At 41.3% G+C, this 23,996-nt stretch overlaps 1 protein-coding gene across 1 annotated transcript in view; it reads right to left on the bottom strand.

Annotated features, from left to right (window-relative positions):
• MCF2L2 (MCF.2 cell line derived transforming sequence-like 2) overlaps positions 1-23,996 on the bottom strand; it is a 217,629-nt gene that overhangs the window by 140,210 nt on the left and 53,423 nt on the right. The window contains exons 4-7 of the mRNA XM_027122468.1: positions 18,055-18,145; positions 14,936-15,055; positions 4,110-4,226; positions 1,211-1,360 (exon numbers count right to left, since the gene is read on the bottom strand). Of these exons, the coding sequence (XP_026978269.1) occupies positions 1,211-1,360; positions 4,110-4,226; positions 14,936-15,055; positions 18,055-18,145 (478 nt within the window). The remainder of the gene's footprint in view (positions 1-1,210; positions 1,361-4,109; positions 4,227-14,935; positions 15,056-18,054; positions 18,146-23,996) is intronic.

Genomic DNA, 23,996 nt, shown 5'->3' with positions numbered 1-23,996 from the left:
CTTCCAAGAAACATGGGAGGTGAACTTGGCCCATTTGTTTGGCAAAGAAAATGGTCATGCTTCTCAGAGGCATTTCCTGGGAAAATTCCAGGATGCTTTCAGGCTTCTACAGTTTCAAACCAGATCTTTTGGTTACTCAGAGTAATTTTGAGAATACATTTTGAATTCTTTTTGATAACCAAGACCCTTAAAGATAGAATTAAACAGTGCTCCCTGACACATGGAAGAATTAATTTGCCTCAACTACTAGACTCTGACTCCCCTAACTAAACTATGAGTTCCTTGAGTTTGCATTTTGTTTGTTGTTTTCTTGGCATGTGGTGGTGGGTCGTCAATACATGCTGAATAAATAAAAAATCAATCACCTAGCAAAGCAAAGTTTTTGCAAATTTTGGGTCACAGATAAAAGAGTTCAGCTCTTCTTAAGCTCAACACAGCAAGTATACATGCAATGCTACGATGTATCAACCTTCCAATCCTTGATTTGCTGCCCTGTTGAGTTCTGGCCTCCTGCTAAATAATAGACTTGGTTTGTTTCTGGAGACAGAAAGTGGCTGACACCCAGCCAGTAAGCCCTGAGAAGACTTCCCTTTACTGCATGGCCTAAAAGAATCTGCCAAGCTGCCTTCCCAGCAGGTTCTGACATGTTTTTATGAATCCTTCAGTAGATGCCTCTCCTTAAACCCAGTTCAGAGCACCTTTCATAGTTCTCTTTCTCATATTGGTCCCCAAATAAAAAGACACATCCCTGAGAGAGTGAAGCAATAAATCAGCTTACTAGTCTGGCCCAAAACTTCACAACAGCCTCAGGAAAGCTTATGCTTCAAAAGCCGACTCCCATCTCTCCCTCCCTTCCTCCCTGCAATTTCAGCCCATTGTATCTTGTTCTGTCCTGAGAAGATCATAGGAGTGTGGACCTTGAAGGGATGTTCACACACCTTGTCTCACCAGCACAAAGCTGGAATGAGTTCCCTTTTAAGGGGCTGCTTCTCACAACCTGCAAACATTTCACATGTACTACCCAGTCATTAAGAGATTTTCCTCTTTACACACTGCCTATCTAGAAGATTAAAGATGATTAGTGGCTGCCAAGTTACTGGAGAAGTGGGAACAAGAGGGCCTAACTTTTAATTCTGCTCCCAGCACTCTCCAGGAAGCTGACCATCTGCCAGCACATAGGCTGGCCTCTGAGAGATTACTGACCACTCACCTGCAACTTGCCCTGCTGCCTTGTGTGGGACATGAGAAGGTCTTCAGAGGATGACATGCTTCTGGGCAGTTCTGTTGCGGCTAGGCAGGCCCCAAAAGTCTGGAGCATCTGAGCAGTGCTCTTCAACGCCAGAGCAAAGTTTTCAATGGCCTGGAAGTTCAGACAATCATAATAACAGTGTGGAGGGATTAACATTCACCAATATGCTCTCTCAATAGGACAGGAGAACTATTTCCTGAGTATATGAAATAGGCCATGCATTGTACTTTGTGCTATACATTTGTCTGTCATCTCAATAATCTAGAGTGGAAGGCATTTTATCTCCATTTCATAGAAGAGGGAACTGAAGCTCTAGCAGGTCAAGTAAATTGGCCAAGATCATATTACTAGGACAGTAAGGAAGGAAGGAAGGCAGGATTCAACCAATGGTTGTTCTATTTCTTCAGGAGTTTTCTGAGGATCAAAAGGAATGGCAAATTTGAAAGGATCTTGGGCACAGATGAGTACCTTACAAATGTAACAGTAAGAACTAAGAGAATCAGGTGTAAAGCCTGGAAATGTCATCCTAGAATAGGGGAAAGCCAAAGGCTTCCTGTGGCGAGTCCAATTAACAAAATAACTTGATTCCATGTGTCTGATTAGTGATTATTAGTAATTGGTGATTATTAGTAATCACTAATTGTAAATTGTACAGAGGACCTGCCCCTAACAGAGTAATTCAGAAAAGCTTGGCCTTAGTCTTGGCTCTGCCACTGCTTGACCACACGACCTTAGATAAATCACCTCTTTACTCTGTAAAGCCCGTGAACCACAACTACTGAAGCCTGCACGCCTAGAGCCCGTGCTCTGCAACAAGAGAAGCCCGTGCACCGCAAGGAAGAGTAGCCCCAGTTCGCCGCAACTATCTCTGCCCATGCACAGCAACGAGGACCCAATGCAGCCAAAAATAATAAATAAATAAATAAATAAAATTTATAAACACAACCAAAAAGAAAACATTACACTCTAAAACAGGGTGAATTCTCCTAATTAATCAAATGTCGTTGAGGTGTTTGTTCATCAGTAAATTTTTTTTAAATAAATAAATTTATTTATTTACTTTTGGCTGCATTGGGTCTTCACTGCTGTGTGCACGTTTTCTCTAGTGCAGAGAGTAGGGGTACTGTTTGTTGCGGTGTGTGGGCTTCTCATTGAGGTGGCTTCTCTTGTTGCAGAGCACGGGCTCTAAGCACGCAGGCTTCAGTAGTTGTGGCGCACGGGCTTAGCTGCTCCACAGCATGTGGGATCTTCCCGGACCAGGGCTCAAACCCATGTCCCCTGCATTGGCAGGTGGATTCTTAACCACTGCGGCACCAGGGAAGTCCTCATCAGTAAATGTTGAACAACATGTTTCCAAAGTGAGTAGATAGAGAGGTGTGCTGACACTGCAAGGTGTTTTCAGGATGGTGAAAGCAGCTTCTGATTTTGCATAGAAAACCTAATCTTCTCAAGGGTATGGGGCTAGGAGAGCAGGGAAAGGGGAATGACAACTTTATATAGACAAACATTATTTGCTGAGTTTCAATCTCACTTTTTCCTTAATATTCCTGACCCTTCTAGTTTAGCATAATAACCATCACTACGAGTAAGTAGGAAAAAGTAAAATACTATATTTCAGATGCTTTCATAGACATTATATCACTTATCCTGCATATCAAACCTTCAGGTAGCTTTTGTTAGTCCAAGGTTTCCTACCATTGGCACTACTGATATGTTGGTCCAGATAATTCTTTATTGTGGGGGGCTGTCTAGTGCATTATAAGATGTTTAGCAGGGGCTTCCCTGGTGGCACAGTGGTTGAGAGTCCGCCTGCCGATGCAGGGGACACGGGTTCGTGACCCGGTCCGGGAAGATCCCACATGCTGCGGACGCGGCTGGGCCCGTGAGCCATGACGACTGAGCCTGCGCGTCTGAAGCCTGTGCTCCGCAACGGAAGAGACCACAACAGTGAGAAGCCCGCATACCACAAAAAAAAAACAAAACAGAAAAACAAAAAAAAAACAAAAAAAAAATAGAAACATATTAGGGCTTCCCTGGTGGCACAGTGGTTGAGAGTCCGCCTGCTAATGCAGGGGACACGGGTTCGTGCCCCGGTCCGGGAGGATCCCGCGTGCTGCGGAGCGGCTGGGCCCGTGGGCCGTGGCCGCTGGGCCTGCGCATCCGGAGCCTGTGCTCCGCGACAGGAGAGGCCGCAGCGGTGAGAGGCCCATGTACCAAAAAAAAAAAAAAAAAAAAAAAGATGTTTAGCAGCATCCTTGGCTCCTACCCAGGATATGCCAGTAACACCCCTCTCCCCAAGTTATGACTATAAAAAACATCTATCTGAAGACATCAATAAACGTCCTCTGCGGGAAAAATTGCCCCAAGCTGAGAACCACTGTGTTAGTTGCAGGGGAGAAAACAAACTCAGAGAGGTTTAGTAACTCCCCTGAGCTCAGATAAGAAGCAATGGTGGCAACATTTAAATGCAGCTTCTTCTGACTTGGTGGGTTTCAATCTGTCTGTACACTAGAATCATCTGGGGAGTTTTGTGACCCACTAATGCCTGAGACCCATCCTAGATCAAGTAAAGCAAATTCTCTGAAGCATAGCAGGGTATTTTGCAAACTCCCCAGATGCACCCTAAATCAAGTCCCCCAAAACCCCCATACCATAAAATGAGCCAAGGCGAAGGTAATCAGCAAGAAGCCCTAGCTTTTATCCTTGCACCTTGTCTCTCCTCCAGCCTGTTGCTTAGAAAACCCAACCTTCCCGATGTTAGGCAGTCACGGGCAATGACTGCCCAACAGTTGATCTCTAGGTCTCCTGTCTCTAAAAAACCAGGAGGGACACTGAAAAGGGCACATAAATTGGTACTTACAGTTCGATGATTTATCCACTGACTGTGGTGATATTCCAAAGTTCCCCCTAAGTCCTCTGTCAGTTGGCTTTTGTCGATGTAGTGATGAAGGTCAGAAACGGAGTTTAACATGACGATCTAAAACAGAAAAAACCCAATATATTACTCACAGATAATTAAGGAGCTCATCTAGATTCTACTGTTATTTAATTTAAAAATTTGTTTTATTTTTTGGCTGCGCCATGCAGCATGCAGGATCTTAGTTCCCCCAGGGACCGAACCCATATCCCCTGTGCGGACAGGGGACATGGAAGTGAAGAGTCTCAACCACTGGACCACCACAGAAGTCCCTACTGTTGTTTAAATAGTACTTCAACTTTGCCTAATCAGGCATTTATATCCAAAGATGGTTACTTCAACCAGTAAGTAACTCTTTCCATTTTCCCCCTTTGAGTGAGGAATAGCAGTGTTGAACAGCCTGCAACAAAACAGTGACTTGAATCAGTGAGCTCAGTTCTAAGCTGCCTAGAAGTCAGGTCTTGCTTCAGGTAAATTTTTGTCAAAAGTTCCCAGGCTAAAGTATACCCTTCAGCCACCAAAAGCAAACGCTGTACTGAGACCTAAAAATCTGCAATGAAAATTCAAACAAAAGGTGGGCTGGTGAATATCAAAATAAAATTAGGACACAAGGACCTATTGAGGAGTATGGACTGAGAAGATTCACTACACTGATGCCCCTTCTATGAGGGATGGTGATATACCCCCAACTTATCTCATGTGGAGAAAGTTTGGAGGTGATTGTGAGTGGGTTTTCATAAATTAACAAGCCTGCTGATGAACAAATGCCCAGACATCTAGAGGAGGATGACATACTCCAATCTGTCCCTTTCTACTCCACTGCAGTGGTCCTGCCCAGGGAGCAGTCCCAGCTCTCTGTAGCAGGGACAATATCATACCCCTACTCACTCTCATCTCTGAAACACACCCCCCTTGTAGCCTTTAACTGATGACTTTACATTTCTTCAGTTGTTGATTATTTTGACCTGTGAGTATAATAAACTTCTTCCTGCAAAGCCTCCCCCTCATTTCTTCCTGTGGCAGCACTGACTTTACCATGTCATATCCAACATGTACATTCTTAGAACAGATTCTTGGTCAGAGGACATGAGAATATAGGCTTTTTTCTATTTATATAGTTTTAGTCAAGTGATAAATTTGGGCTGAAAAGAATATAAGTTAGACCCCCAAAGTCTTCAGGTAAAACAAAACTGACTGACTCATTCAACATATCTGTATTGAACTTCTAATAATTGCCAGGCTCTGAGGGATAAAAGTAAGCACAAAAAGCCCTGTGTTCAAGGAACTTAAGTTTAGTGGGATTTGATTCTGCATATCACTATGTTAACCTTGTCAGGCTCCATGTTCCATGCCTTTCTCCTTCACTTATGGAAGGGAGTTTGGGAATTTTAAAATTTATTTTTATAACATAAGAGAAGGGGGAAAAACAAACAAACAAACAAACAAACCTGAATCCATCTCTGTCTTTCCCTCCTAAAATTTTTTTTTTAATAAATGTATTTTATTTATTTTATTTTTGGCTGCATTGGGTCTTCGTTGCTGTGCGCGGGCTTTCTCTAGTTGTGGTGAGCGGGGGCTACTCTTTGCTGTGGTGCACAGGCTTCTCATTGCGGTGGCTTCTCTTGTTGCAGAGCACGGGCTCTAGGCACGCAGGCTTCACTAGTTGTGGCTCGCAGGCTCTAGAGTGCAGGCTCAGTAGTTATGGCACACGGGCTTAGTTGCTCCACGGCATGTGGGATATTCCCGGACCAGGGCTTGAACCCGTGTCCCCTGCATTGGCAGGTGGATTCTTAACCACTGCGCCACCAGGCAAGTCCCTTTACTCTTATTCTTGAAATTTTTCTATGAGTTGAAAATTATTTCCAACTCAACGAAAAATAAAACCAAAAATATATTAGAAATTTTTCTATATCACTATAGATTTATCTTATTTTTCTTGTTTTTCATTTTTCAATTGAGATATAATTTACATAAATAAAGTGCACAGATTTTAAGGGTACAGTCCAATTCATTTTGACAAACGTATACACACATGTACACTTTTTAACCAAGATATAGAACATTTCCTCAGAAAGTTCTCCTAGGCCTCCTTCTGGTCTCCACTATCTCCACCCCCAACAGCAGCCACTGTTTTAATTGTCTATCACCATAGCTTAGTTTTGCCTCTTCTTGAACTTTATATAAAAAGAATCACAGAATATATACACTTCAGTGTCTAGATTCTTTCTTTCAAGAGAATATTTTTGAGATAAATCCATGTTGTTGCATGTTCAGTACTTCACTCCTTCTTTATTGCTTAATATTATTCCTTTACATAAATACGCCACAATTTCTTTATCTATTCATCTGTTATTGCAAATGTGTTTTCATTTCTCTTGGGTGAGTCATGGGGCAGGTATATGTTTAACTTTGTAAAAAATTGCCAACTGTTTCCACCATGGTTGTACCATACCGTACCACTTTTGATGGTTGCATAATATTTAACTGACTGGGTAGACCATAATTTATTTAACCAGCTTCCTGTTGTTGGGCATTACTTTTTCCCCAATCATTTACTATTACAAACAATTTGGTAATGAATATAATTATATATGCAGCTTTGTGTATGTGCGTGAGGTAGCTGCAGAATAACTCTTATAGGTAGGTCAGAGAGTATGTACATTTCAATTTTTGATAAACACCGTCAATCAGTCTTTCATATTGGTCACTACCAACTTCATTCCTAACAACAAAGTATGCAAATGCTTGTTTGCCTCATATCTCTGCCAAAGTTAGAGGTAAAAAAATTCTTTTAACATCTTTATTGGAGTATAATTGCTTTACAATAGTGTGTTAGTTTCTGCTTTATAACAAAGTGAATCAGTTATACATATACATATATCCCCATAGCTCTTCCCTCTTGCATCTCCCTCCCGGCCACCCTCCCTATCCCACCCCTCTACGTTGTCACAAAGCACCGAGCTGATCTCCCTGTGCTATGCGGCTGCTTCCCACTAGCTATTTTACGTTTGGTAGTATATATATGTCCATGCCACTCTCTCACTTTGTCCCAGCTTACCCTTCCTCCTCCCCATATCCTCAAGTCCACTCTCTAGTAGGTTTGTGTCTTTATTCCTGTCTTGCCCCTAGGTTCCTCATAACCTTTTTTTTTTTAGATTCCATATACATGTGTTAGCATACTGTATTTGTTTTTCTCTTTCTGACTTACATCACTCTGTAGGACAGACTCTAGGTCCATCCACCTCATGACAAATAACTCAATTTCATTTCTTTTAATGGCTGAGTAATATTTCATTGTATATATGTGCCACATCTTCTTTATCCATTCATCTGTCGATGGACACTTAGATTGCTTCCATGTCCTGGCTATTGTAAATAAAGCTGCAATGAACATTGTGGTACATGACTCTTTTTGAACTACGGTTTTCTCAGGGTATGCCCAGTAGTGGGATTCCTGGGTTGTATGGTAGTTCTATTTTTAGATTTTAAGGAATCTCCATACTATTCTCCATAGTGGCTGCATCAATTTACATTCCCACCAACAGAGCAAGAGGGTTCCCTTTTCTCCACACCCTCTCCAGCATTTATTCTTTGTATATTTTTTTGATGATGGCCATTCTGACCGGTGTGAGATGATATCTCATTGTAGTTTTGATTTGCATTTCTCTAATGATTAATGATGTTGAGCATTCTTTCATGTGTTTCTTGGCAGTCTGTATATCTTCTTTGGAGAAATGTCTGTTTAGGTCTTCTTCCCACTTTTGGATTGGGTTGCTTGTTTTTCTGCTATTGAGCTGCATGAGCTGCTTGTAAATTTTGGAGATTAATCCTTTGTCAGTTGCTTCATTTGCAAATATTTTCTCCCATTCTGAGGGTTGTCTTTTCGTCCTGTTTATGGTTTCCTTTGCTGTGCAAAAGCTTTGAAATTTCATGAGGTCCCATTTGTTTATTTTTGTTTTTATTTCCATTTCTCTAAGAGGTGGGTCAAAAAAGATCTTGCTGTGATTTATGTCATAGAGTGTTCTGCCTATGTTTTCCTCTAAGAGTTTAATAGTGTCTGGCCTTACATTTAGGTCTTTAATCCATTTTGAGTTTATTTTTGATTATGGTGTTAGGGAGTGTTCTAATTTCATTCTATTACATGTAGGTGTCCAGTTTTCCCAGCACCACTTATTGAAGAGGCTGTCCTTTCTCCACTGTGTATTCTTGCCTCCTTTATCAAAGATAAGGTGACCATATGTGCGTGGGTTTATCTCTGGGCTTTCTATCCTGTTCCATTGATCTATCTTTCTGTTTTTGTGCCAGTACCATACTGTCTTGATTACTGTAGCTTTGTAGTACAGTCTGAAGTCAGGGAGCCTGATTCCTCCAGCTCCGTTTTTCGTTCTCAAGATTGCTTTGGCTATTTGGGGTTTTTGTGTCTCCATACTAATTTTAAGATTTTTCTGTTCTAGTTCTGTGGAAAATGCCAGTGGTAGTTTGACAGGGATTGCACTGAATCTGTAGATTGCTTGGGGTAGTAGAGTCATTTTCACAATGTTGATTCTTCCAATCCAAGAACATGGTATATCTCTCCATCTATTGTATCATCTTTAATGTCTTTCACCAGTGTCTTATAATTTTCTGCATACAGGTCTTCTGTCTCCTTAGGTAGGTTTATTCCTAGATATTTTATTCTTTTTGTTGCAATGGTAAATGGGAGTGTTTTCTTAATTTCACTTTCAGATTTTCCATCATTAGTGTATAGGAATGCAAGAGATTTCTGTGCATTAATTTTGTATCCTGCTACTTTACCAAATTCATTGATTAGCTCTAGTAGTTTTCTGGTAGCATCTTTAGGATTCTCTATGTAGAGTATCATGTCATCTACAAACAGTGACAGCTTTACTTCTTCTTTTCTGATTTGGATATCTTTTATTTCTTTTTCTTCTCTGATTGCTGTGGCTAAAACTTCCAAAACTATGTTGAATAAGAGTGGTGAGAGTGGGCAACCTTGTCTTGTTCCTCATCTTAGTGGAAATGCTTTCAGTTTTTCACCATTGAGGACGATGTTGGCTGTGGGTTTGTCATATATGGCCTTTATTATGCTGAGGTAAGTTCCCTCTATGACTAGTTTCTGGAGGGTTTTTATCATAAATGGCTGTTGAATTTTGGCAAAAAGCTTTCTCTGCATCTATTGAGATGATCATATGGTTTTTCTCCTTCAGTTTGTTAATATGGTGTATCACATTGATTGATTTGTGTATATTGAAGAATCCTTGCATTCCTGGGATAACCCCCACTTGATCATGGTGTATGATCCTTTTAATGTGCTGTTGGATTCTGTTTGCCAGTATGTTGTTAAGGATTTTTGCATCTATGTTCATCAGTGATATTGGCCTGTAGTTTTCTTTCTTTGTGACATTTTTCTCTGGTTTTGGTATCAGGGTGATGGTGGCCTCATAGAATGAGTTTGGGAGTGTTCCTCCCTCTGCTATATTTTGGAAGAGCTTGACAAGGATAGGTGTTAGCTTTTGTTTAAATGTTTAATAGAATTCACCTGTGAAGCCACCTGGTCCTGGGCTTTTGTTTGTTGGAAGATTTTTAATCACATTTTCAATTTCAGTGCTTGTGATTGGTCTGTTCATATTTTCTACTTCTTCCTGGTTCAGTCTTGGAAGAATTTCTAAGAATTTGTTCATTTTTTCCAGGTTGTCCATTTTATTGGCATAGAGTTGCTTGTAGTAATCTCTCATGATTCTTTGTATTTCTGCAGGGTCAGTTGTTACTTCTTCTTTTTCATTTCTAATTCTATTGATTTGAGTCTTCTCCCTTTTTTTCTTGATGAGTCTGGCTAATGGTTTATCAATTTTGTTTATCTTCTCAAAGAACCAGCTTTTAGTTTTATTGATCTTTGCTATAGTTTTCTTCATTTCTTTTTCATTTATTTCTGATCTGATCTTTATGATTTCTTTCCTTCTGCTAACTTTGGGTTTTTTTTGTTTTTCTTTCTCTAATTGCTTTAGGTGTAAGGTGAGGTTGTTTATTTGAGATGTTTCTTGTTTCTTAAGGTAGGATTGTATTGCTATAAACTTCCTTCTTAGAACTGCTTTTGCTGCATCCCATAGTTTTTGGATCGTCGTGTTTTCATTGTCATTTGTCTCTAGGTATTTTTTGATTTCCTCTTTGATTTCTTCAGTGATCTCTTGGTTATTAAGTAGTGTATTGTTTAGCCTCCATGTGTTTGTATTTTTTACAGATTTTTTCCTGTAATTGATATCTAGACTCATAGCATTGTGGTCGGAAAAGATACTTGATATGATTTCAATTTTCTTAAATTTACCAAGGCTTGATTTGTGACCCAAGATATGATCTATCCTGGAGAATGTTCCATGCGCACTTGAGAAGAAAGTGTATTCTGTTGTTTTTGGGTGGAATGTCCTATAAATATCAATTAAGTCCATCTTGTTTAATGTATCATTTAAAGCTTGTGTTTCCTTATTTATTTTCATTTTGGATGATCTGTCCATTGGTGAAAGTTGGGTGTTAAAGGCCCCTACTACGATTGTGTTACTGTCGATTTCCCCTTTTATGGCTGTTAGTACTTGACTTATGTATTGAGGTGCTCCTATGTTGGGTGCATAAATATTTACAATTGTTATATCTTCTTCTTGGATTGATCCCTTAATCATTATGAAGTGTCCTTCTTTGTCCCTTGTAATAGTCTTTGTTTTAAAGTCTATTTTGTCTGATATTAGAATTGCTATGCCAGCTTTCTTTTGATTTCCATTTGCCGGAAAAAGAACATCTTTTTCTGTCCCCTCACTTTCAGCCTGTATGTGTCCCTAGGTCTGAAGTGGGTCTCTTGTAGGCAGCCTATATATGGGTCTTGTTTTTGTATCCATTCAGCCAGTCTATGTCTTTTGGTGGGAGCATTTAATCTATTTACATTTAAGGTAATTATCGATATGTATGTCCTATTACCATTTTCTTAATTGTTTTGGGTTTGTCTTTGTAGTTCTTTTCCTTCTCTTGTGTTTCCTGCCTAAAGAAGTTCCTTTAGCATTTGTTGTAAAGCTGGTTTGGTGGTGCTGAATTGTCTTAGCTTTTGCTTGTCTGTAAAGATTTTAATTTCTCTGTTAAATCTGAATGAGATCCTTGCTGGGTAGACTAATCTTGGTTGTAGGTTCTTCCCCTTCATCACTTTAAATATGTCCTGCCACTTGCTTCTGGCTTGCAGAATTGCTGCTGAAAGATCAGCTGTTAACCTTATGGGGATTCCCTTGTATGTAATTTGTTGTTTTTCCCTTGCTGCTTTTAATATTTTTTCTTTGTATTTAATTTTTGATAGTTTGATTGATATGTGTCTTGGCGTGTTTCTCCTTGGATTTATCCTATATGGGACTCTGTGTGCTTCCTGGAGTTGATTAACTATTTCCTTTCCCATATTAGGGAAGTTTTCAACTGTAATCTCTTCAAGTATTTTCTCAGTCCCTTTCGTTTTCTCTTCGTCTTCTGGGACCCCTATAATTCGAATGTTGGTGCATTTAATGTTGTCCCAGAGGTCTTTGAGACTGTCCTCACTTTTCTTCATTTTTTTTTTCTTTATTCTGCTCTGCAGTAGTTTAATAATTTCCACTATTTTATCTTCCAGGTCACTTATCCGTTTTTCTGCCTCAGTTATTCTGCTAGTGATCCCTTCTAGAGAATTTTTTTTTTTTTTTTTTTGCCGTACACGGGCCTCTCACTGTTGTGGGCTCTCCCGCTGCAGAGCGCAGGCTCCGGACGCGCAGGCTCAGTGGCCATGGCTCACAGGCCCAGCCGCTCGGCGGCATGTGGGATCTTTCCAGACCGGGGCACGAACCCGCTTCCCCTGCATCGGCAGGCAGACTCTCAACCACTGCACCACGAGGGAAGCCCCTTCTAGAGAATTTTTAATTTCATTTATTGTGTTGTTCATCACTGTTTGTTTGCTCTTTAGTTCTTCTAGGTCCTTGTTAAACATTTCTTGTATTTTCTCCATTCTATTTCCAAGATTTTGGATCATCTTTACTATCATTATTCTGAATTCTTTTTCAGGTAGACTGCCTATTTCCTCTTCATTTGTTAGGTCTGGTGGGTTTTTATCTTGCTCCTTCATCTGCTGTGTGTTTCTCTGTCTTCTCATGTTACTTAACTTACTGTGTTTGGGGTCTCCTTTTCACAGGCTGCATGTTCGTAGTTCCCATTGTTTTTGCTTTCTGCCCCCAGTGGCTAAGGTTGGTTCCATGAGTTGTGTAGGCTTCCTGGTGGAGGGGACTAGTGCCTGTGTTCTGGTGGATGAGGCTGGATCTTGTCTTTCTGGTGGGCAGGTGCACGTCTGGTGGTGTGTTTTGGGGTGTCTGTGGCCTTATTATGATTTTAGGCAGCCTCTCTGCTAATGGGTAGGGTTGTGTTCCTGTCTTGCTAGTTGTTTGGCATAGGGTGTTCTGCACTGGAGCTTGCTGGTCGTTGAGTGGAACTGGATCTTGGTGTTGAGATGGAGATCTCTGGGAGATTTTCACCGTTTGATATTATGTGGAGCTGGGAGGTCTCTTGTGGACCAATGTCCTGAGAACTTGGCTCTCCCACCTCAGCTGCACGGCCCTGACACCTGGCTGGAGCACCAAGAGCTTGTCATCCACACGGCTCAGAATAAAAGGGAGGAAAAAAAAGAAAGAAAGAAAGAAAGAAAGAAGAAGAGAAAATAAAATAAAGTAAAGTTATTAAAATAAAAAATAATTATTAAAAAAATTTTTTTAAGTAATAAAAAAAAAAGAAAGAAAGAAGAGAGCAACCAAACCAAACAAAACCCCCCCCAATGATAACAAGCACTAAAAACTATACTAAAAAAAAGAAAAATGGACAGACATAACGCTAGGACAAATGGTTAAAGCAAAGCTATACAGACAAAATCACACAGAGAAGCATACACATACACACTCACAAAAAAAGAAAAAGGGAAAAAAATATATATATATTGTTGTTCCCAAAGTCCACTTCCTCAATTTTGGGATGAATCGTTGTCTATTCATGTATTCCACAGATGCAGGGTACATCAAGTTGAATGTGGATATTTAATCCACTGCTCCTGAGGCTGCTGGTAGAGATTTCCCGTTCTCTTCTTTGTTGGCACAGCTCCTGGGGTTCAGCTTTGGATTTGGCCCCAACTCTGCATGTAGGTCACCTGAGGGTGTCTGTTCTTCGCTCAGACAGGACGGGGTTAAAGGAGCCGCTGACTAGGGGGCTCTGGCTCACTCAGGCCGGGTGGAGGGAAAGCACGGAGTTCGGGGCGAGCCTGCAGCAGCAGAGGCCAGTGTGACATTGCAACAGCCTGAGGCACACCATGTATTCTCCCGGGGAAGTTGTCCCTGGATCATGGGACCCTGGCAGTGGCGGGCTGCACAGGCTCCTGGGAGGGGAGGTGTGAATAGTGACCTGTGCTTGCACACAGCCTTCTTGGTGGCCACAGCAGCAGCCTAAATGTCTCATGCCCGTCTCTGGGGTCTGCGCTGACAGCTGCAGCTTGTGCCTGTCTCTGGAGCTCCTTTAGGCGCGCTCTTAATCCCCTCTCCTCGTACACCAGGAAACAAAGAGGGAAGAAAAAGTCTCTTGCCTCTTCAGCAGCTCCAGATTTTCCTGGACTCCCTCCCGGCTAGCTGTGGCGCACTTGCCCCCTTCAAGCTGTGTTCATGCTGCCAGTCCTCTCCCTGCGATCCGACCGAAGCCCGAGCCTCAGCTCCCAGCCCCCGCCTGTCCCGGCAGGTGAGCAGACAAGCCTCTTGGGCTGGTGAGTGCTGGTCGGCACCGATCCTCTGTGCAGGTATCTCTCTGCTTTGCCCTCCACACCCCTGTTGCTGCACTCTCCGCTGTGGCTCGGAAGCTTCCCCCCTCTGCCACCCACAGTCTCCGCCTGCAAAGGGGCTTCCTAGTGTGTGGAAACCTTTCCTCCTTCACAGATCCCTCCCACTGGTGCAGGTCCCGTCCCTATTCTTTTGCCTCTGTTTTTTCTTTTTTCTTTTGCCCTACCCAGGTATGTGGGGAGTTTCTTGCCTTTTGGGAGGTCCAACGTCTTCTGCCAGCATTCAGTAGGTGTTCTGTAGGAGTTGTTCCACATGTAGATGTATTTCTGATGTATTTGTGGGGAGGAAGGTGATCTCCATATCTTACTCTTCCACCATCTTGAAGCTCCTCCAGAGGTAAAATTTTTAATCTTGTCATTTTAATTTGTTTTCCTTTTATATGTATCACAACGTTGGTTTTAATTTTTACTCACAGTTGCCTATATTTGTCACCCCCATATTTTAGATCCTGATTTTTCTTTACTCATACTATTAGTTTCTCTTCCTTTTTCAATCTCTTTCTACAGTCTTGGACATCACCTTTTATATAACATCACTGGATTTATATAATTCCAGTACTCCTTTACCCAAGTCACTCCCCAACTCAAAAACCTTCACTGGATCCCCATTGCCTACTGAATTAAATCCAGAACCTTTATCCTTACACTTAAGACATATTCCATGTTTCTTACCTTTTCTTCTAAAATATGATCCTATATGTACTTCCAACAAGAATGGGGCTTCCCCATGGACCTCACATAAAGAGTGTACTTCCTGCTTCCATGTCCTTACACATGCCGTTCCCTCTGCCCAGAATGCCCTCCTCTCCCTCTCTGCCTGAGGAATCCTACCTTCCTTGGAAACAAGCTCACATGCCATCTTCTGCGCATGCCCTAAACAAATGCAGACAAGAAGAAAGGTCATGCTTACCGGCACTTTCATTTTAAATTCATCTCGATAGTACTTAATGCCAATGTCAGTGAATGTCCTCTGGATAAAGCAGGATGGACGAAGAATGAATATGAGCTGCAAGTTTCCTGGAAATGCTACCTGGAAGGATCATAAAAAGTCTCAGGGCAAATGTCACATCCATTGGTCTCCTCTTGCCCAAGATTACAGATGACAAAGTTAAAGTGGACACCATGGATACCAAGAATTAGAATATATTTCACAGGATTTCACAGCTGAAAGAGCTCTTACTGGTCACATAATCTAAACCCCTCCTTAAAAGCAAAACCAAACCAAACAAACAAAAAGATTTTCTGATTAAAAAAACAATTTATACACTTTATAGAAAAATTGAGAAATTAATAAAAGTATACATTAGAATAAGAAAACCACCCATGATTTCATAACCATTCTTAATATTTCAATTTAATTATTTCTAGGCTATTTTCTCTGCTTAAATATCTAGCGTAGTTAAACTCAACCTGTAGAAATATTTTGCAACCTGCCTTTTAATTTAATATTATACCATGAGCTTTTATTCCTGTTATTAAAAATTCTTTGGAAATATTTTTATGGGTGTACTATTTAACCAATCCCTTATTACTAGTGATTTAGGCTCCTCCATATTTTTACTATTATAAATAACACTAAAATGAAATCTTTATCCACATTTTAGAGCATAGCTTCCTAGAAAAATTGCTGAGTCAAAGATTTAGTATTTTAAGGGTTCTTAATGCATCTTATTGCTAAGTTGCTTTCAGGAAGCACTGTTCTCATCTTGAGGTAAGATTCTGAGAAATGAGAAAACAAATTCATGTAACAACTTAGTGTCAAAATTGGGAATCCAAGTCTCCCATCGCTCATGGCTTTCCATTCTTCCAGTGGTTCTCAAGAACAACCTGCTGAAGTGCTTGTTAAAATATAGTCTGGTCTTGGGACTTCCCTGGTGGCACAGTGGTTAAGAATCCACCTGCCAATGCAGGGGACACGGGTTTGAGCCCTGGTCCAGGAAGATCCCACATGTTGCGGAGCAACTAAGCCCATGAGCTACAACTACTGAGCCTGCGCTCTAGAGTCCACGAGCCACAACTACTGAAGCCTGCATGCCTAGAGCCCGTGCTCTGCAACAAGAGAAGACACCACAATGAGAAGCCCGCGCACCACAACAAAGAGTAGCTCCCGCTCGCCACAACTAGAAAAAGCCCATGCGTAGCAACAAAGACCCAATGCAGCCAAAAATAAATAAATAAATAAACTTATTTTAAAAATCATAATAATCTGGTCTTTACCCTGAAATATTCTGATTCATTAGAACTGGGATAAAGTCCAGATATCTGTATTTTTAACAAGCACCTGAAGAGATTCTGACTGGTAGTCAGGTTTTCAGATCCCCGCATTATAGGATTTTTCACACATAAAGGTGATCAATGTAATTCTTGGACACATTAGTCTCAAGTATTAGATGAGTCAAGTATTGTCCATGAATCCTGGGAAACCACAACCCTCTGGAGGCCAGAACTCTGGAATGGTCATGGGCACTGTCTAAATCCTCGGGGCATCAACCGTCGTTGTAGTTATCCCTCAAATAAATATGGTAGGGAATTCCCTCGTGGTGCAGTGGTTAAGAATCTGCCTGCCATTGCAGGGGACATGGGTTTGAGCCCTGCTCCAGGAAGATCCCACATGCCACAGAGCAACTAAGCCCATGGACCACAACTACTGAGCCCGTGTGCCACAACTACTGAAGCCCATGCGCCTAGAGCCCGTGCTCCGCGACAGGAGAAGCCACCACAATGAGAAGCCTGCGCACCACAATGAAGAGTAGCCCCCGCTCACTGCAACTAGAGAAAGCCCGCACGCAGCTAGGAAGACCCAGCACAGCCAAAAATAAATAAAGTAATTAAATAAATTAAAAAATTTAAAAACTAAACCAAAGGGACAAAACAATCCATGCACAAAGAGAAGGGAGTCTTCCATTCCCTCATCTTTGAAATTCAAGTTCCTAAACAGAAGATCCTTGCATTTTTTTATGTCTGGACAGGACAAATGAGCTGAGACACTATTTGTGTATCTGGATGAGGCTCCAAAGTGATCTGAGAGAGACTCTGTATGTGTCCATGTCCCTATGTGTGACTGCTTCTGTAAGTAGGCATAACTGAGGCTTCAAACATCCCTCTTCCATTCCAGCCTCTACATTACCATCTTACCATATCCCATCATCTTCAGCCAGTCCCAACTGCCCCAGGGAGGCATGCTTCGGTGGAAATGTTGGTGTGGCTGGCCCTGAGGTGTCTTTGCCTGCTCATGTGGCTGAGTTCCCTGGTCTGAGGTCCCTACAGCTAAAGGATGCATGTACTTGCCAGAAGGCAACAAATAGGGGTAAAAATCAGACTAATAAGATGGAAAAGGAAGCCTATCCAAGGTTCTGCAATTTAATGCCAAAAGCAAGTACCTATCGTATCACTTTTTTTGGCTTTGCCAGTGTCTTTCTAATTTGTGAAAAAATAATTTGAAAACTAAAATGAAGACTGCCTTAAATTAGGTGATCCCCAAAGCAAACCCTAAGATAAGAATTTGGGTCTAAAGAGTTTACTGAGGAGGTGATCCCGGGAAAAAGAGTTAGGGAGTATGGGGGCGCTGGTGAGACAGTGATGGCTAGAGAGCCCGTGTATCAGTGAGGGGGGACTGCTGCGGGCAGAAAAGGCCAGGACCCTCCAAAATTCTGTACGGAACGTACCTCAGAACTGTCCCACTGAGGGGTGCAGAAGCTGGGGTATTTATCCACCAACGCCCGTAACTCAGTAGCTGCAGGTCACTGCTGGAGCGTTAACTTCCCAGCACTCCCTACCCACTCCTCTCCAGTGACCAGAGAGGTCAATAAGGTAAACAGACTCAGGAAGCCTTTGACATGCTCAGGAATCATCTGTAAGTGACCTTCAGGTGGCAGAGCGGATATGGACATGACACAACAGCCTCTGCTACAAAGACCTTCCCAAAATTTGGCATAAAATGACTTCCGCTTCCCCATGACTTTGATGTGAAATAGTTGAATAGACAATTTAAATGACCTTTATAATAAGAGCACAAAAATAAATATTTACAGCTATTCGTGTCAAGGATGCTTTTACGGAGCTCCACTTGTCCCTTCGTCTGTCGATAACAATGACGAATCCGATGCTGGCAGCCTCCACACTGCAAAAAAGGGTGTGGTCAGTATCAGACACAGTGAAACACATGGGTTCTGTGGGGTTCCTTCAGCAGAACAATTCCACTGTCTCCGTGTCACTCCAGGCTCGCTGTGTAAACACCCTGCACGGCAGTAGGGGATAACCGGGTCTGACTTCCCTGATAAAGGAACCAGCTTCCTCTCCTCATCTGAGCCTGGCAGCCTTCACAAAACAGAAATATTTCATGTCTCAAACCCTCTCAAGGGCTCTGTTTCTCGCTGGCAAACGTATGAAACACCCAACGACCACAAGGACTCACGTCAGTCGGGCACCACATGTCGCAGTGTAGGCAGAGGACCTCGAGGTTGAGCTCTGCCATCTTTCCACTTCCAAGACTGACATTCAAGGAGCTATCAACATCCTTCCCTAGGAGTCAGTCCCAGAGGGGTTCAGAAACAACACACGTCAATGGGGAAAACAACTCCCTTCCGGTGCCTGGTCACAAATGGCCAGAAAACCATAGGCACAAGAAGATATCAACTTCATGAAAAACAAAAAAATAGCTGTTTGGTCCCCTCTGAAGTCCCCACAAAATTCTCACAAATTTTTTTAAAACTCAAGCCCTAAAAGGGAAAACATTTTTCTTCTCCCTCTTTGGGAGAAACTATGGGAAGAAAGAGCAAGGGCTTTGGAATCTGGTTCATATCCTACTGCTGCCTCTTACTAGCACTGAGACTTGGGGTCATCACCTAACCTCTTGAACGCTGCTCCCTAATCTGTAAGATGAGACCAATACTACCAATAAGGAAGTGGTTAAGAGCACTAATTCTGAAGCCAGCCTGCCTAGGTTTGAAACATGAATTTTTATATAAATATGAACTTATATATTGTGTACTTGTGGGTAAGGAAAGTTACTTAACCTCTATAGTTTCTCAGACTCCTCATTTGTAAAGTAGGAACAATAATAGTACCTGTCGAGTTGATGTGAGTAGTGTAGAGTTGATGTGAGGATTAAATGAGTATGTATAGATGTATAAGATGCTCAGAATAATGCCTGACACTTGACAACACTGTATAAGTACTACTATTATGATGATTTCTTATGTGCTTGTCATGAAGATTAAAAAATATCAAGGTCACAAAAAGTAGCTGGCCTGTAGTAAACCTTCAGTAACTCTCTAATTTGGGTAAAAGGTGAGCTTTACCCTAAAAAGTATATGTATGCAAATAAGGCAGAAGATCTAAGCAAATTCTGCAAGATAACATAAATAGCTGATCTGAAGTAAGCATTATTGGGCCAACCCATTATCACAGTTCCACATTGACCCAGGTTCTCTCACTGGAAACATTTTCCACTCCAGGCCACAGTGCAAGGAAGGGTGGTCCTACTGGTTGGAAGAGGCAGGGATCAGGGATTAAAGATACAACTGTGGCCGGAATTTGAGGGGCATAGCTGTCAAGAGGGGAAGCCTCAGAGAGGAAACCCCAGAAGTTTTCATGGAAATTCCACTTTAATGCTTAGCCAACTCCTGGGCTCTATGATTTTAGGTGAGACTCCAGGAGTCTGGCAGAGAATAGCAACTGCACATGTCAGAACTGATGAGAAATTATGAAGCTTGCATAGTTCTGGGGAGAGACAACTGGTATTTGGGCCCAGCCAGAAGAGGCAGACTTTGATGAACACCCTGGGCATTCAGGTGAAACTCTATAAAGGCCATACTCTAGGATAAATGAAACACCATAGGAGTTTCCACAGGATTAAGGCTACACTCCAGGAGTAAGGACAAAACAGGAATAAACTTGCCCAAAGCAAAACTAAAACCAGGCCTCAAAAAGATTAAGGTGAGTCACCAGTATTTTAACTGCCAGTGCATATATATGTATAACCGAATTGCTTTGCTGTACACCAGAAACTAACACAACATTGTAAATCAACTATACTTCAATTAAAAGTTTTTTAAAGATGCATTATTTCAACAGAGAACTATAATCCATAATAAAGAATCAAATGAACCTTCTAGAATTACAAAACATCAATGTCTGAAATTAAGAACTCATTCAATTTGCTTAATAGCAGATTGAACACAGCAGAAGACAGGATAAGTGAAATAAGACAGATCAATTAAAAATATTCAAACTGAAACACAGGGGGAAAATGGAAAGAAAAGAATGTAAAGGAGATGTGGGACATGAACAGAAGTCCCAGAAGGAGAGGAGAGAGTGTACGTTATAGAAACAATACTTGAAAAAATAATGAAGAAATTTCCATATCTGATCAACGACATCATCTCACAGATTCAAGCAACTCTTCCAATACCAAGCAGGATAAATGTAAAGAAAAGCTCACCTAGACATATCAGAGCCAAGTAGCTGAAAATTAAAGATAAGAAGAAAATTCTTAAAAGCAACTGGTGAAAAAAGATACATTACCTTCAGAGTAACATTAAAAATAATCACTGATTTTCAAACTATGGAAGCCACAATCCAATGATATATGTTCAGAGTATTTTTTTTGTTTTATTTATTCATTTATTCATTCATTCATTCATTCATTCATTTATGGCTGTGTTGGGTCTTCGTTGCTGCACGCGGGCTTTCTCTAGTTGCAGAGAGCAGGGGCTACTCTTCGTTGCGGTGTGCGGGCTTCTCATCATGGTGGCTTCTCTTGTTGTGGAGCATAGGCTCTAGGCATGCGGGCTTCAGTAGCTGCAGCATGCAGGCTCAGTAGCTGTGGCTCGCAGGCTCTAGAGCAGAGGCTCAGTAGTCGTGGCACACAGGCTTAATTGCTCCATGGCATGTGGGATCTTCCTGGACCAGGGCTCGAACCCGTGTCCCCTGCATTGGCAGGTGGATTCTTAACCACTGTGCAACCAGGGAAGTCCCTGTTCAGAGTACTGACCTAAAAAACTATTCATTTAGAATTCTATACTCACTGACAATCTATTTTAAAAAATGAAGGTGGGCTTACCTATTACTCTGGTAATAGGCAAATGAATGTTCCTAAAAGGAAATAATCCCACATGGTAACCTCAATCTCCAAGAAGGAATACAGGGCACTGTATACATTAAGTATGTGGATAAATATTATCAACTATGCTTTTATTTCACTAAAAGACTATTGACTATTCAAAGCAAAAATAATACAGTATTATTAAATATAATATATATGTAAAATGATATGTACTGTAACACTAGAGAAACCATTGCTCTTCTACTAGAAGAGTTAAAATGGAATACTGAAAATATTTGAATGATTCAAGGGTGGGCAGGTGCTATAGACTGAATTGTGTCCCCCTCAAATTCATATGTTGAAGCTCTATCAATGTGACTGTAACTGGAGATAGGGCCTGCAAGGAAGTGATAAAGGTTAAATAAGGTCATAAGTGTGGAGTCCTAATTCAACAGGGCTGGTGCCCTTACAAGAAGAGGAAGAGACACCAGAGCTCTCTCTGCCATGTGAGAACACTGTAAGAATACAGCTGTCAGCAGTCAGAAAGAGAGCCTTACCAGAAACGGAATCAGCTGAAACCTTGATCTTTGACTTCTAACCTCCAGAACCATGAGAAAAGAAATTTCTGTTGGTTAAGCCAGCAGTCTATGGTATTTTGTTATGGCGGCCAGAGCAGACTAATATGGCAGGAAAGGAGGAATAAAGGAACAAGTCACAGATGGTACAAATAGCAAGATGGTAAATTTAAACACAACCAATCTCAGTAATCACATTAACTGGAAATGTTCTATATGACTCCATTAAAAAGGCAAATAGTGTCAGGGTGAAAATACTGATTACAAGAGATAGTGATTACACTTTAAACATAAAGACAGATACATTAAAAGAAAGAGGATGGTAAAAGATATGCCATGCAGTCAGTAATCATAAGAAAGCCAGTGTGGCTATATTAATATTAGAAAAAGTAGGGTCAAAGAGAGGGAGTGTTGGCAGAGATAAATGATTCATAAAAATAAAAAAGTCAGGGCTTCCCTGGTGGCTCAGTGGTTGAGAGTCCGCCCGCCGATGCAGGGGACACGGGTTCGTGCCCCGGTCTGGGAGGAAGGATCCCATATGCCGCGGAGCGGCTGGGCCCGTGAGCCATGGCCGCTCAGCCTGCGCATCCAGAGCCTGTGCTCCGCAACGAGAGAGGCCACAACAGTGAGAGGCCCGCGTACCGCAAAAAAAAATAAAAATAAAAAAGTCCATAGATAGCTAGTGGGAAGCTGCGGTATAGCACAGGGAGATCAGCTCTGTGCTTTGTGAAGACTTAGTGGGGTGGGATGGGGAGGGTGGGAGGGAGGCTCATGAGGAAGGGAATATAGGTATACATATAGCTGATTCATTTTGTTGTACAGCAGAAACTAACACAACATTGTAAAGCAATTATAATCCAATAAAGAAATATATAAAAATAAATAGTTTATTAGGAAGATATAACAATCCTAAATGTGTATGTATGAAGTAACATTGATTCAAAATACATTAATAGGGCTTCCCTGGTGGCACAGTGGTTGGGAGTCCGCCTGCCGATGCAGGGGACGCGGGTTCGTGCCCCGGTCTGGGAGGATCCCACATGCCTTGGAGCGGCTGGGCCCGTGAGCCATGGCCGCTGAGCCTGCGCATCCGGAGCCTGTGCTCCGCAACGGGAGAGGCCACAACAGTGAGAGGCCCGCGTACCCCAAAACAACAAAACAAAACAAAACAAAACAAAAAACACATAACAAAATACATTAATAAAAATTTATAGAACTAAAAGAAAAATAGTTAAATCCACAATCAAAGTTAATGATTTTAACACTTCTCTCCTAATAACTGATAGAACAAACAGCCAAAAAATCAGCAAGGATATAGACTTGACTTTGAAGAACTCAGCGTCCATTCTTTTTAGAAGGACACGGGACATCCATCAAATAGTCCATTATCCTAGGCCACGAAGCAAATTTCAACACATTTTAAAGAACTGCAATCATACAGGTTGTATTTCTGATCACCATGGAATTAAATTGGAACTCTATTATTCTGTTTTATTTTTCATTTCCTTCCCCCCTCCCTCCCTCCATCCCTCCCTTCCTTCCTTCCTCCCTTCCTTCCTTCCTTCTTTCCTCTCTCTCTTTCTTTCCAATCCTTTTCTTTTCTTTGGGTTTAACTGCCATTGTATTTTTTTAACTTCTTAAGGTAGAAGATTGTACCATTGATCTTTCCTATCTTCCTATCTTCCATCATAAGTATTTAAAGCTATAATTCTCTCCTAAACACTGCTTTAGCTACATCATGTAAATGTTGATATATTGTTTTCATTATTGTTCAGCTAAAAGTGTTTTCTAATTTCCTTTATGATTTCTTCTTTAGTTAATGGATTATTTAGAGGTGGTTGCTTAGCTTCCAAATATTTTTTTTTCTAATCAACGATAATAAAATCAGAATAGTGGTTTCCTTGGGGGAGGGAAGGGGTAGGAGTGCAGATATCGATAGAAAAGAAGCAGGAGGAAACCTTCACAGAAATATTCTATACCCTCGTCTGGGTGGTTGTTACATGATGTATAGACAGGTAAATATTCATCGAGCTATACAGTTGAGATGTGTATACTTTATGTAAATTATAACTCAGCTTAAAAACCCAAGGAATTAAATAAATTCAAGTTGTGAAAAAGGAAAAATATTATACAACTTAAAAACAACGATCCATACTTATCGAGTGCACAATAGGTGTCAGGCACTGATCAAAGGGCATACAACGATGACCAAAACAGTTCTGTAGTACAGCAAAAACAAACCAACATCAATAACAACAATAATTTCAGACAATAGCTACTTTAATCTTCAGCTCCTATCATTTATCAGGCATCTTTATTTTTTAATCTTAATCTCATGAAATAGATACTGT

This window comes from Aethalodelphis obliquidens, unplaced genomic scaffold (genome assembly GCF_003676395.1).
Source record: "Aethalodelphis obliquidens isolate GAN/ISIS:26980383/991018 unplaced genomic scaffold, ASM367639v1 scaffold1, whole genome shotgun sequence".
In the NCBI taxonomy this organism is placed as follows: Eukaryota; Metazoa; Chordata; class Mammalia; order Artiodactyla; family Delphinidae; genus Aethalodelphis; species Aethalodelphis obliquidens.
Note: the sequence above shows the minus strand (reverse complement) of the source record. Positions and strands in the feature narration are given on the sequence as shown.